The 13,676-nt window shown below is 25.3% G+C and overlaps 4 protein-coding genes across 4 annotated transcripts; 3 read left to right on the forward strand and 1 right to left on the reverse strand.

The window, feature by feature from the left end:
- Positions 1–501: 501 nt before the first annotated feature.
- LOC122632454 (28S ribosomal protein S35, mitochondrial) lies at positions 502–1,882 on the forward strand. Its single transcript, XM_043819233.1, has 3 exons — positions 502–767; positions 856–1,472; positions 1,592–1,882. The coding sequence occupies exons 1-3, from the start codon at positions 659–661 to the stop codon at positions 1,850–1,852; spliced, it is 987 nt and encodes a 328-aa protein (XP_043675168.1). The 5' UTR covers positions 502–658; the 3' UTR covers positions 1,853–1,882.
- Positions 1,883–2,140: 258 nt separating this feature from the next.
- LOC122632357 lies at positions 2,141–3,183 on the forward strand. Its single transcript, XM_043819066.1, has 3 exons — positions 2,141–2,148; positions 2,519–2,708; positions 2,931–3,183. The coding sequence occupies exons 2-3, from the start codon at positions 2,569–2,571 to the stop codon at positions 3,181–3,183; spliced, it is 393 nt and encodes a 130-aa protein (XP_043675001.1). The 5' UTR covers positions 2,141–2,148; positions 2,519–2,568.
- An 855-nt stretch (positions 3,184–4,038) lies between these two features.
- Positions 4,039–7,324, reverse strand: LOC122632246 (kinesin-like protein KIF18A). The gene is made up of 2 exons (XM_043818833.1): positions 4,376–7,324; positions 4,039–4,257 (listed from the first exon to the last, which is right to left on the reverse strand). Exons 1-2 carry the CDS (start codon positions 6,997–6,999, stop codon positions 4,230–4,232), a joined length of 2,652 nt encoding a protein of 883 aa, XP_043674768.1. The 5' UTR covers positions 7,000–7,324; the 3' UTR covers positions 4,039–4,229.
- LOC122632244 (interaptin) lies at positions 7,078–13,657 on the forward strand. The gene is made up of 12 exons (XM_043818830.1): positions 7,078–7,149; positions 7,646–7,845; positions 8,061–8,149; positions 8,303–8,364; positions 8,459–11,667; positions 11,747–12,051; positions 12,184–12,365; positions 12,493–12,647; positions 12,809–12,898; positions 12,986–13,048; positions 13,224–13,343; positions 13,516–13,657. Exons 2-12 carry the CDS (start codon positions 7,816–7,818, stop codon positions 13,585–13,587), a joined length of 4,377 nt encoding a protein of 1,458 aa, XP_043674765.1. The 5' UTR covers positions 7,078–7,149; positions 7,646–7,815; the 3' UTR covers positions 13,588–13,657.
- Positions 13,658–13,676: the final 19 nt, after the last annotated feature.

Here is a 13,676-nt window from a genome sequence, read left to right on the forward strand (position 1 = left end):
CCATTTTTAACGATATTATTTTTTTAATATTTATATCTTTTTAACCAAAATAATATTTAATTTATTTTAATAAAATCCGATTAAAAAAGAATTCTGAATTTTGTAATGACAGGATAGATTACTTGAATTCTTACTTATACCTTTTTCAACTGAATCAGTTATAAAAGTCAAAGGAAACTTAACATCCGCATGCGATAAGAAATTATTGTTCGATTGTGGTTTTTACAAGCATTAGTAATTTATTCAAAAAAACGCGCGAATCATTTATCAAACCATTTATTTGAATTATTTGAAAAGATCTAAGAAACAACAATATTGAATGCAACGTATCATATTTTATTATTTATGCAAAATAAATAAAATATTGATATAATGAGTAATATCATATTACTGATAATATTAAATTTTTTTTTTTTTTTTTTTCATATTATCTTATACTTAAACAAGACATTTTATTCTTTTCTTTATTATTTTTTATTCTTTTCAAAAAACGTGGCAGATGGCGGTAAAGTAGTATAAATGGTAATCTAACCTATTTCAAGTATGCGAGTAAGAAAATGATTTGAACTGAATATTTAAACGTAAAAGAGTAGCGAAGTTTTACTATACATAATTAATACGTTTCATTTTTGCTAAAGTATAATATAGCACTTTTAATATGTCGATAATTATACGACGCTATAAAAAAAATATAATTTTTCCATTATCAAAAGTATTTAATTCGACGTCCACATCAGATGAAACAGATAAAAAAAATACTGCAAAAGGTGTGTTTTGTTATATCATAATTTAATTTTAGATTCATAAAAACTTATTGTATTGCTGCTAAATTTTAAGAAATTTTTGTATTTGTAGAATTTCGTGTATTAGAGTTAATACCACAGAGAAATAAAATAAACGTAGTAAAAAAACAAGATTCTTCAAAAATACATTCAAGATGTGATGATATGTCTATTGATCAAGATTGGCCATCAATTTGGTCTGGTGCTCGTTCTTTTAATCCCAATATTGTACCACTTCCTTTACGCCAAGGTTATGTAAAAGGTAGAGGAGTACCTCCTAGTAAATATGGAAATGTAGAATTATTAAAAATACCTAATTTTTTACATCTTACACCACCTGCAATAAAAAGACATTGCGAGGTTCTGAAACAATTTTGCACTAGCTGGCCTGAAGAATTAGATACAGATGAAAAATGTAATCAACATTTTCCACTTGATATAATTACATCAGATTATTGTTACTCTTCTCCTACAATAAGAGAGCCACTTGCAAGAATTGTAAGCTTAAAAGTAAATTTAAATTCTCTTACCTTGGATAGTCATGCTAAAGACAAACTACTTAGATTAGTTGGAAATAAATATAATCCAGAAACAAATATAATAACAATAACTGCTGATAGATGTCCAACCAGGAAACAAAATTTAGAATATATTGAATATCTACTTATAGCATTATTTCATGAATCCTGGGTAAGTCATAAAATATAATACAGTTCCCTTCATTGTTTATAAATTTTTCTATAGATTCTATATAGAATCTGTAATGATTAATTTTTTTCATATACTTATTAATAAAATGATATATTTAGCATACAGAAGCTTGGGAAGCTGAAAAATCTGAAGCTGATATGGAATATTATGATTGGGATAAAAGTAAAAGTCGTCAAAATTTTATTGCATTACACAGCTGGCCAGATTCATCTACTGATATAGATATTGAAACTATTCCTTCTGTTAAAGAATATAAGATTGCTGTTTCTGAACTTATAAACCAAGGAGAAGATCAATATTCATTAAACAAGTATAAAGAAGCAGTAAAAAATGTACTTCATCTTAAATGTATTAATTAAAATTAAAATAAAAAGTTATATATGAAATTATGTATGATAAAATTTTGTTAATTTTATACTACTGTTATTTCATTAATCTAAAATATTGTAAAACTTTGTATATAATTGTTATGATTTGAAATTACATAATTTCAATGACATATTTGATGAAATATTTAATTAAACTTACTTTCTTTAATATTTTGTACTAAAAAAAAATTTCTGGTTTTTTTCTTAATCAAACTCAATAATACGAGAAAAAAATAATACTATGTATATACACAGTTAACTATGTATATACACATTACATGTAATAGGTATGGCCGTCACAGTAGATATGTTCCGATTACTATAAATTTACGTATAATTAGAATACATACTGCGTGACGAACAACTAGAGCATGTAATGATTTGAAATACCACAATTATGCACAATGATACACATTAAATATATTTATAAATATATCAGTGTTTCAAGAAATCTGTACTGTTCACTAATACTCGATATGTGAAATCATACAAAAGGAAAAAAATTGAAAAAAATTTAATTCTTTAAGAATAGAATGCTACGAATAGTAATTTTGATAGTTTTAGAATTATCTTGTTTTATTGTTAATTCTAAAGAGGAATCGCATATTTCTTATCTACCGAAAAATGTCAACAAACAAAATTTACGTTTTTCGGCAGTGCATGATCCACCGTCTTGCAAAAATCTTGCTGTTTGTTACCTGAACGAAATGTTTGATACATCGTATAGAAAAAAATCGGATATACATTCTCCATCTATTCAAAAAGAATATGGTCAAAAAGAAACCAATCTTCAAGCAAGAAGTTATTACAATGGTTTCGGAGCACCTGCCACAGCGGCGTATTATCCGTAAGTTAATGTTTTAATATTTAAAAAATTCATGTTTTAATATTTTTAATCCTTCTAGATACATATAAAAGTGTGCTCAGTACAGATTTATTACACTTCAATGTATTTCTTTGAAGATGGATATTTTATTGCAGTGTATAATGTATTTAACTAGAATTTAATTATATAGAGAAAAGTTTAGTGCTTAGCATTTGAACTAAAAGCATCATGTATATATTTCAGGACTTTTGATCCAATTAGTGTTTTAGCATCATTAGCATTTTTAGCATTTTTATTGCAATCCTTTGCATCATTATTTGATCATTCAAGATCAATTGTACCAACAATGATTAATAGTCGTGAATCATCAACACAATTGAAAAATGTGGGAATTACAAGACGTATACTACATGTATCAGATGATTATGTAAGTACCTTTTCATTTTTACTTACACAGATGTATTATGTTAATTATATTAACATACCTGTGTTGTAGGAGAACCTTAATGAAGGCTCAATTGAAGATGATCGAATAAACACAATACCTATATAAGCTATTACAAGATAAAATATATTTATAAAAAAGATATAAAAATATTTTACTAAAACGCAGTATATAATATTTATATAGATTGTACTTAGATACAAAGAATTCTATAATTGTAGAGATTATTGTTCAAAAAGAAATATAATTAATTATAAGAATGCTTGTATTAAATATTTTTTTTTCCTTTTCTCTTTTGTATTTAATTTATTCTTGACATTGTCTTTTATAAAATATTCATTTCGTCAAAATTACACATATTTTTACATATCCTATATTGTCACACTCAAATGTCAACTCATAATAATATATTATTATATACAACTATTTTAATCAACATTAGGTAATTTATTGGATTGTACATTCATAAACTTTTACATTATTAATACTATGAAACTGCACATGATATATATATATATAAGTATTATGAGATATGCATATAATGAAATATTAAAGCTATAATGTGCAACTTATGTAATAATAATCTACAAAATAATACCTTATTGTTAATACATTGAATGTGAAAAATAATATGTAAGCAGCATCAAATAATAAAATATTTTCTTTTAAAGTATGATAATGAACTATATTTCAGTCTTATTTCCGAATGTAATATTTGAATTTAATTATAGCAGCCATTAATTAATTTTGCAGATAAATGATAATTATCTAATTCACTTTAAGAATTTCAAATTTGCTAGGTTACAAAGAAAATTGTTTTTATAAATTTAATAAAAGATGTTATTACGTATATTTAAAAAATATATAAATACAATATATGAAGCAGAATTAATATAAAAATTCTATTGATATGTCAAATTCATTGTCAATGAATTAAAAATTCTCTCATCATGTTACTATAATCATATTTGTATTAAATTTCATTACCAACATAGTAAGCAGAAAATATATATGTATATCTATAAACAAATTTTGCTTTATTACATACATATAAAATTTACTTCAATGCACTAACTTTTTTGTAATTATTATTACAATCATGTTTTAGGTGGAGTTGATGTACATCTGTAAAAATAAAAATCACAATTATATTGGATTATATTGAAATTATATGATTATAAGTATCCATTAATATCTCTTTAACCATAAATAATTTTGAATATATTTCCAAAGTATCACTTACTTCTGTTTTGGTTTTTGATAAGGATGTGTAGACCCAAGTCCACGTCTTTCTTTTGTTCTTACTAACTTTAATGGTACATCTCCTGATGTTATTTTAGATGGTTCTTTGAAGACACATGGCGATGCTTTAATCTTATCCACTTTTAAGTTATTTAGAATAGCAATACTTTTAGCACTCATAACAGAATGTTGCTTTTGTGTATGCTTGTTTTCTTTACCTGGTGACCCAACCATATGACTAAAAATTTTTTGTTTTTGAGACAATTTTTTAAATTGTTTTGAAGGCATTTTATTATTTGTATGATTTCTATCTGAAAGTACATGCTTCTTTGCTTTATTCTGTAAGGGTGATGAATTACTTAAATCATTTTTATTTATGTTTTGTATTGAGTTTTGTTCAGTATTTAACATTGAAATGGTTTCATTTTTTTCATCTAATGTAATAGTTGTATTTAGAACTTCTACTGTGTTTTCAGTTTCACAAGGATTTAAATTAAAAGTTGTACTTAAAACGTCCTGCGTACTTTGACCAGTTTGCTCTCCTTCACAAATAACTGATTCTGTAAATATTGGCACTTGATTATTAAGGGGATCTTTTAACTGAGATACACTTAAACACGATAAGTTATAAAAATCTTTTTCTTCGTCAATCATTTCTGAATCAGACCATTTAATATTTCTAACACCTTCAAGTGATTTAATTAGTTGTTTAAATTCTTCTTTCATGTCCTTTGTCATTATCCCATATCCACACATCATACTATAATAACTTTGTAATGTTGGACTTATTAATTTAATTATACTACACATAGAATGTAATTCACATTGTTGTAAACTAGCGATTTTCTTAACATGTTCATACTGCTGTTGCATTATACATTTATCTATCTCTTGAACTTGAGCCGAATTTACATCTGCCAATTTTTCATTTATATTTTTAAATAAAATCTCTGCATTTATTTTTTGCATTTCTTCTTCTACTGCACATAATTCCTTCCAGATTCCTTCCATTTGTGTTTTCAAGGAACTCCTTTGTCGCTTAAAATAATCTAAAGATTTGTTTACTCTTGTTTTTCCACTTGCATTTTGTTCTTCAGGAGATAGAACATTTACAGCTGCTGTTAAATTATGTAGTCTTTGATCGGCAACCTTTTTATAATGCATTCTACAACATAAAATCTTGTCCGCACTTTCCAAAGATAACATCTTATCGCTTAATGATTTTTTCTTATTAAACAGATCTAATAATTTATTACTTATTTCTGATAAATTATCATCTATCTTCTCTATAACTTTGGTTTCCTTCGATTCAGGTGGTATTTGTACTAAACCACTTTCATAAGCCACTAACTGTTGCTTTAAGAAATTAATTTCTTTCTTTTGTTCCTCTACTATTTTAATATATCCAGATATATACATTTCACAAGATACAATGTTCTTCTTAATGCATGTCTTAATTTTCTTAGCTCTATTTGCATATCTAAGGGTGTTATAAGTATCTTCATAATTGATATTAGAAGGTGATATATTAGCTATCATGACAGTTTGGCAATTACCACCAAGAGAATCCTTCAATAGACGAGTGAGTTTTGAATCTCGATATGGTATATGCCTAACACCATCAGCTAAGTTATTAATACAATTTCCAAGTGCCAATAAGGATTTATTTATGTTGGCACCTTCTTTAAATCGAGCTCCTTTACATCCTGTAGCTGATGCTCTTTCTGATCCAGCTAAATCAATCATAGATAGTTTTACGTGTCTGATCTGACCATTCAACTTATTAGTAATTTGAATATAAACTTGAAAAACTGCATGACTTCGACTGCTTTCTTGATTTGCATCTGTAGGATGCTGAGTACGATTTTTATTACCCTTTGCTAATAAAGATAATAATTCTTCTGCATTCTGTATAGGAATAATTTTAAGTCCTGCTACAATAACTTCACACCTACTATCTTCTCGTAAATGCAATTGTTCAGACTTATGTAATAAATCTTGAACATTTTCATTATAAATTTCTAAATACGAAACACCTAAATTAAATTCATAATGTCTACTTTGACTTTCTATTTGAGAGAAAAGTTCTGCTACGGTACGATAAGTTATACCAGGATCATTTGTGCTACCTAGCATGGTATGAGTTTTTCCAGCACCCGTTGCACCATATGCAAATACAGAACAATTATAACCATTTAAAAGACTAGAGATTAAATCTTTTGTAGTACCTTCGAATATATCATTATTTGTAGAAGAATCACCAAAAATTTTATCGAAAATAAATTGTAACTCTTTGTTTTGTTTTTTTAGTAAATCACGACCTTTCTGTACAACACCTTGATAATAAAAAGGATTTTCTTTCTCCTTTGGGTCAAATATCAACATTTTGTCATCAAGAATGTTTACTATTGTCTTAGAATTAAGTTGCAACTCGTTAACATTATGTGGTCGAACTCGTACTATTACTTTAATATTTGTTTCAGATTTACTCTTGTTTTGCGATGATGGTGCGACGTTTACACTTGTACTTGCTTTTGACACATTTCCAGATAATCGTTTTTTCACAAATTTTCTTACTTTGTTCGGCGAAAATGCCTTAGTTTGATCTTTCTTATTATACACCATATTGATTAATTCAAGAAAAATTATTCTTAATAATCTAACACTTTTTCAATGATATTTCGTGCAAACGAAAAAATAATCTTCATTAACAGTTTGACTGCATCAATAATATTTGTCAATTCTTATACAAATTCCATTAATACTTTTAAAGAGGTAATATCTCTCTCTCTCTCTCTTTAACTGTTCTTTTCGAATTCTTCATTTAATTGCACTAATTATATAAAATATGTATTTAGTTTCACTCGATTTTTCATCATTGACTACCGTAAACCGTTAATACGATACGCTAAGCTTTAAAATTCAAATCTGTGCAGTGTTGCCAATCTTAAACTGTACCATCGAAAATACCTATATTACAAATTACTATAAAAATACCTGGTAATATTCTACTTGTATGCAGAAAATCAAGAAATTTTTTTCTTTTAAAATTAACAGCAACTAAAAGAAATTAGTGGCTTATATTCGATGAAGAAACAGTGAAAGTTTCAAGAATTATTCTATAAATGACATTTAATTAAGAATCAATATAATGAACAAATATAAATCCTTTGCTATTTTTTATTACGTTAAATATATTCAATTATAAAATTGCATTTTGTATATAAATAATAAACATTTAATTATAAAAGTCATCTTTAAAAATTCCTAGATTTTTATTACTTCCTGGAAAATCTGACCAATGATCATTAACTTCCGGTGAAGTAGAATTTAAGTAAGATTTTTGAAATTAAACGGATCTTGAGCATAGCGATAGAGATCGAACCAAACAAAACGGTTTTTGAAATTTAATTGAATGAAGTGGTATTTATATATTGAATCATGGATTGGTTACATATTATTATTGAATGGGTAAGAAATTATCTTAAATTATCGATAAAAAATGAATTGTTAATTAAATTCGAGAAAAAATGAATTGTGATTTATATTTAATTTTACTATTATTATTTTTAACAATTATGTTTACATTTTTTACAAATTTAATAATTAAAAAGATTGTAACATTATTTGATCTTCTTTAATTGTATTCAGTATAGTTCTTAATTTACATTGTGCTTATGTTTCAGATTAATTGTTTAAATATATTGGAAACACCAATTAAGGAAATACAAGAATTACAAGAAAAACAGTTGTATGGAAAGTTAATTAGATCATTGTAAGTATGATGTGCAAGGCAAAAGTTATATACTTTGTTATATGATAAATTTTGCTGTATTAAAGTGTAAAATATATATTAATTGAGAGCTACAAAAGATGTTAAATATCAAACTGTTTTTATTTGTATATTAAATGGAATCATTGTTTATAGGTCTTTGAAAAAAGATATAAGTGGGTCTAATGATAAAGATATCCTTGTCACATTTATTAAAGGTAAGTACATATATATGTATCATAATCTTTTAAAAAAATATATATTCGCAAAATTTTTAAAATATTTTTTATATTAACATTACTTTCCACTTAGATGAATTTCCTGAATTTCAAATTAATAAAGATAAAAATCAAGAATATCCTGAAGACATATATATTATATCATTATTATTATCTTATGCATGTCAAAACGTCACTTTTCATCAACCAATGTGTACCAAGTTACAGCAAGAAACACAAATTAAAATCAAATCTTTTCTTGAAATGGTATTACCTTATGGAAAATCCATTTCTATTGAAATATTAAGAGATGTTATAATGCAATTAACAGACTTTGAGAGTAAAAGTATATTGGAAACACCAAATACACGATCTCTTAAAGAATTTTTTAGTTCTCCAGTAGTACGTTCCGCTCAAAGTCACAGAATACTAAATGAAAGAAATCGTGAATTAAGACTTTTAAAATCAGAATTAGAAGTGGAAAGATTTGAAAAAGCAGATCTTCAAGAAGACTTAAAAATTGAGCAAAACAAAGTACAGACTTTATTGAAACAATTAGAAGAAAAATCCATAGAAATAAAAAGTTTAAAAGAAGAAAAAATAAAATTTGCATCTCCACGATCTTGTAAAAAAGGAAAGAATGCATTGTATAATGAAGATTATTATAAACGAGAAATAAATAAATTGGAAAATCAATTGATCCAATATCAAGATAATATTATAAAATTGGAAGATCATAAAACTGCTATTACAGAAAAATTAACATTTGTAGAGAAAAAAAATATAAGTCTTAATGATAAATGTAATGACTTAGAAAGATCCATAGAAGTATTAACAACAGAAATGGAATCAAAAAACAGAGAAATAGTAGATCTTAAAATTAATAATGAAGATTTACGTGCGCATTTAAGAAAATTAAATGGAACATCGATAGAGGACAGTTTTGAAGTTGAAGGCATTATGTCAGAACATTCTTTTTTAATGCCTTTAAATACAAGTGAAACTTTAAGTTCAGTAATTGACATCCAGCTTCAAGAAGCAAAAAATGAAAATACTTTATTAATGACACAACTTAATCAGTTGAAGGATAAATTCGAAATGACCTCCAAAGAACATGAAAATGCTATGCAGTTAATTTCAACTTTGCAAAATGAAGTGAAAATATTAAATAATATACAAGTAGAATTAAGTAATGCTGAAAAAAAAATATTATCTTTAGAGGAAAATAATAAAGCTTTACAAGATTATCAAATACTACTTAATAATCAATGTAAGAGTTTAGAAGATTTGTTAGTACATAAAGACGAACTTCTACTGCAAGGTGAAAAATATGAGAAAGAATTACACGAAAAAGTAGAAAATTTAAATAAAGCACTTCATGCTGAAACTGTAAAATCCTCTGATTTAAAGACAGCTCTGGTTAAAGCAGAATGCCTTGCAAAAGAACATGACAGTATTTTAAAATTGATTGAATCTAAGGATAGTGAAATAAGTACTTTACATTTGAATATAAAAAACTTAAATGTGGAAAAAGATCGTTTGATCCATATACAAAAAGGAAGTGATAATAAGACAAAAGAGTCTATCATAAAATTAGAAACACAACTATTAAACAAACAACATTTGTTAGAGCAGTTGAACATAGAAATGAAATTAAAAGATGAAACAATAATGATATTACGAATGCAAGTAGATAAATTGTCTAAAGAAACAATTGTATCAGAAATGAAAATGAAAGAAATTATTACAAATATTCAGAAAATAAAATCTATTCAGGATAATGTGTTAACAAAACAAGAAAAAATTTTAAAAGAAAAATTGCTACAATTAGAGCACCTACAAACTCAGTTTAATAAGGCAAAAGAAATGCTTTGTTTACAGTTAGAAAATGAAAAATCATTAAAAATTAATTTAGAATGTAAACTTACTAACAAAGATATTATAATTTCTGATTTAGAAAATAATATTAGTGAATTGCAAGAGTCTCTTAAGGTAAAAATTGATGAGCTTAATGTATATAAAGAATATCATAGTACTACAAATAAAAAAAATAAAGAAATTGTGAAAACATGCAAAGAATTAAAAGATCAAATTACAAAATCGAAGTGTACATTTTCACAACTTTTAGATTCTACACATGCATATGACAATATTATTGAGAATATATCAAATGCATCACAGATAAATGATGAAGATGAATTCAATGTTATATTAGATATAATTACCTTTGCTATAAATGATATGAAAGTAATTAAAGAAGACATATTATGTTTTTCTACAAAAAATAAAAATTTAGAGAAAATCATAGATGATCAAAACAAGATTATAAATAAAAATGCAGAAGTTCAGAATGAAAACACAGTCTTGAAGGAGAAGCTACATGATTTTGAAATATTAGAACAAAATTGTAAGAGTTGCATTCAAAATATCATTAAAGAAAAAGAAAAAGTACAAGAGATTTTATCAAAAATTATTTTATCATTGGGAAATTCGAATGACTCCTTTATTTCTTTAAAACAAAAATGGAGTCAAGCATTAAATGAATTTAATAATTTATCTATCATTAACAATCTTAAATGTCAGGATATAGAACAATTACAAACAAAGAAGAAAACTCTCCAAAAAATATTAAATGAATATGATATTAATCATCTTCAAACTATTAAATCAGTAGTTGATACTCTATGGAAAAAATTTTATATGGAGCAAAAATTAATGGACACTTATTTACAGTATTTAAATGATAATAAAAAAGGTTTCACCATTGAATGTAATATAGAAGAAAATGATGTCAAAGAGGAAGAAAAAATGAAAGAAGAACTAGAAAATATTGGTAATATGTGTAATGATATTATTAAGTCTGAAAAAGAATTAGAAACTTTTATACATTCAATTAGTGCATATAAAAAGGATTGTGTAGCTGGGAAAGTTAAACAACAAAATGGTAGTGAAAAAAAACTACAATTACAGATTGATCAATTAACAAAAGAAAAAAAAGAAATCAAGAATAAATTAGATATAATGAGAGTAAGGAATGCAAAATTAGAAAGAACTTTGGAAGAACTTAGAATTGAAAATAAAAAAAATAAAGAAGGAACACATCTTAAATCTCAACTGACTGACTTAGATGATCTGAAGAAGCAAATGGCACAGTTAAAGCAAGATAATTTATTATTACAAGAAGAAAGAAATAAATTACATAAAGAGTTACAAGAGTATGCTAAAAAGAAAATGTCTGAAATTCAATTAAAAGAAATTCATAGTAAATATGAAATGAAATTAGAAGAAATGAAGCAACAAATGGTAAGTTACTAATACACTTATTAAGTAATATTAGTTTTTGATTAATATTATATACTTCTAAATATTGATTATTTCCTAGAAAATAGCTTATAATGAGCAAGTAATAAAACTGAACAAAGAACAAGAAAAAGCTATAGAACAAAAAATAGAACAGTTACAGTCAAAATTAGAACAGCAGTGTCAGAAACATAAAGAGGAAATAACTATATATAAAACGCATGTCAACGAATTAAATTCACAGTTCTGGAATGTTGGAGAAAGATTATTAACTGCACAACAAGAAAAACAAGAAGTTCTGCAACAATTGAACGAACTTAAGATTAAACTACAGAATCAAATAGAACAAAAAACTACAAACTTTTCCATACATCATAGAACTATTAAGTAAGCTTAAAAAAAAAAAAAAAAATATTTTGGAATTGATTATTTGTCTGTTGTATCATTAGTAATATTTCATAAATCTTGACAATCAATTTATTTTTTTCAATTTTTAATAATCGTCATGTTTTTCATTAGATTAGAAAAACAAGAAATTCCTTTAGAAAATAGTATGCAAGAAAAAGCACATACACTTTCAAAAGTATTAACAGAAGAAAATACATATGAAAAACGACATAGCGCGAGAAATATGCATGCTATGGTCAATGCTTTTAATGCAGAAGATGAAGAAGGAGAAGTTTTTGATAATATTTACTTAGGTAAAAAAGTAACTTATTTAGAAATGATTATAATATTGCTGAATTGCATATAAACATTATAAAATAATGTTAGTTTTATATATATTTTTTTAGTATATAAATTTATCCATATATTAATTTTATACAGCGGATATGAAAGAAGGTCATGGTTTTCCTGCAGCAGATTTTGATCGTCTATCTGCATTACAAATGAGAAATTCTCTTTGCAAACCACATTTGAAATCATCTTATCCAGCTGAAACACAATTTCAACCACTATTTTTTACTGAAGAAGAAATAAAAGTGAGTATTCTAAATGAAATATATACATATTATTATAATGTGTTCTTCTTTTATCTTGTGTTCTGTAACATATGCATAAATTTGTCTGTTAATGTGTATTAGTTTTAAATGCTTAATCACATTCGTTTTATTGTAAATATGGCTATGTCATCATTTTTCAGACAGGCTCAGTTTCAGAAGATGTATTTAATGATAGCCTCAGTCAAAGCCTCCTTCCTGAGCAAAAAACTAAAAGAAAAGATAGAACACAAGTAAGCATACTTCTTTTATTAATTTTTTTCATGTGATGTATTTTGTTTCGTCTTTGTTTGTGCAATTGTTTGATTGATATATTGTAGACGTCCTATAAAAAACCAGGTCCTCCAACACCTAGCAAAAATGGAGGTAGATTTTCATTACATGTAAGCATATTTTTTTATAATCATGTTTTTATTGACGAATTGATTAATCAATTTTTAATAATTATAAATAACTAAAAATATTTTTGAGATTTTTTAATTATAAAAAATAGTTACTGTTTTAATTTTTATAAATTTGTTTTGTTATTAATTTATTTTATTATTATTTTAATTTTAGGGTAATGAATTAAGAAGTCCGAATTCAAGAATTTTAAAAGAACGAAATGCTGATAGAAGGGCTACAGCAACACCGCGTCGAAGTAAAGGAATATTATTTAATTTAAGGCGTCAAGATGAGGTAAAAAATGATATGAATTATCAAAATAAAAAAGAAGTTATAGTAACATTGAACTTATTTATTATTTTAAATAATTTTTTTATGTAATTTAAATTACAATTATATATGTAATTAATATTTATCTTTAAATTATTATAATTATTATGATATATAATAAGCAAATATTTAACAGAATTTTGCAGGTACGCCTAGAACACGGAAACTAAGTAATATGTTTCGAAAGCAACGTACAACTTTGGATTAATAATAATGGACACAAATGTAAGAAAAGAAGCTAATTTTTAAGATAACTGAAACGGGCAAGAATGAAAATCAAGTAAGACGAATATATAC

This window comes from Vespula pensylvanica, chromosome 10, assembly GCF_014466175.1.
Source record: "Vespula pensylvanica isolate Volc-1 chromosome 10, ASM1446617v1, whole genome shotgun sequence".
NCBI lineage: Eukaryota > Metazoa > Arthropoda > Insecta > Hymenoptera > Vespidae > Vespula > Vespula pensylvanica.

Bases quoted from the DNA above. Each gene is read 5' to 3' on its own strand.
- LOC122632454 (XM_043819233.1), top strand. From the start codon at position 659: ATGTCGATAATTATACGACGCTATAAAAAAAATATAATTTTTCCATTA. The intron at 768-855 runs GTGTGTTTTGTT...TTGTATTTGTAG, and splicing joins TAAAAAAAATACTGCAAAAG to AATTTCGTGTATTAGAGTTA. The intron at 1,473-1,591 runs GTAAGTCATAAA...TGATATATTTAG, and splicing joins CATTATTTCATGAATCCTGG to CATACAGAAGCTTGGGAAGC.
- LOC122632357 (XM_043819066.1), top strand. From the start codon at position 2,569: ATGTTTGATACATCGTATAGAAAAAAATCGGATATACATTCTCCATCT. The intron at 2,709-2,930 runs GTAAGTTAATGT...TATATATTTCAG, and splicing joins GCCACAGCGGCGTATTATCC to GACTTTTGATCCAATTAGTG.
- LOC122632246 (XM_043818833.1), bottom strand. From the start codon at position 6,999: ATGGTGTATAATAAGAAAGATCAAACTAAGGCATTTTCGCCGAACAAA. The intron at 4,258-4,375 runs GTAAGTGATACT...TTATTTTTACAG, and splicing joins TATCAAAAACCAAAACAGAA to ATGTACATCAACTCCACCTA.
- LOC122632244 (XM_043818830.1), top strand. From the start codon at position 7,816: ATGGATTGGTTACATATTATTATTGAATGG. The intron at 11,668-11,746 runs GTAAGTTACTAA...ATTATTTCCTAG, and splicing joins AAGAAATGAAGCAACAAATG to AAAATAGCTTATAATGAGCA. The intron at 12,899-12,985 runs GTAAGCATACTT...GATATATTGTAG, and splicing joins AAAGAAAAGATAGAACACAA to ACGTCCTATAAAAAACCAGG.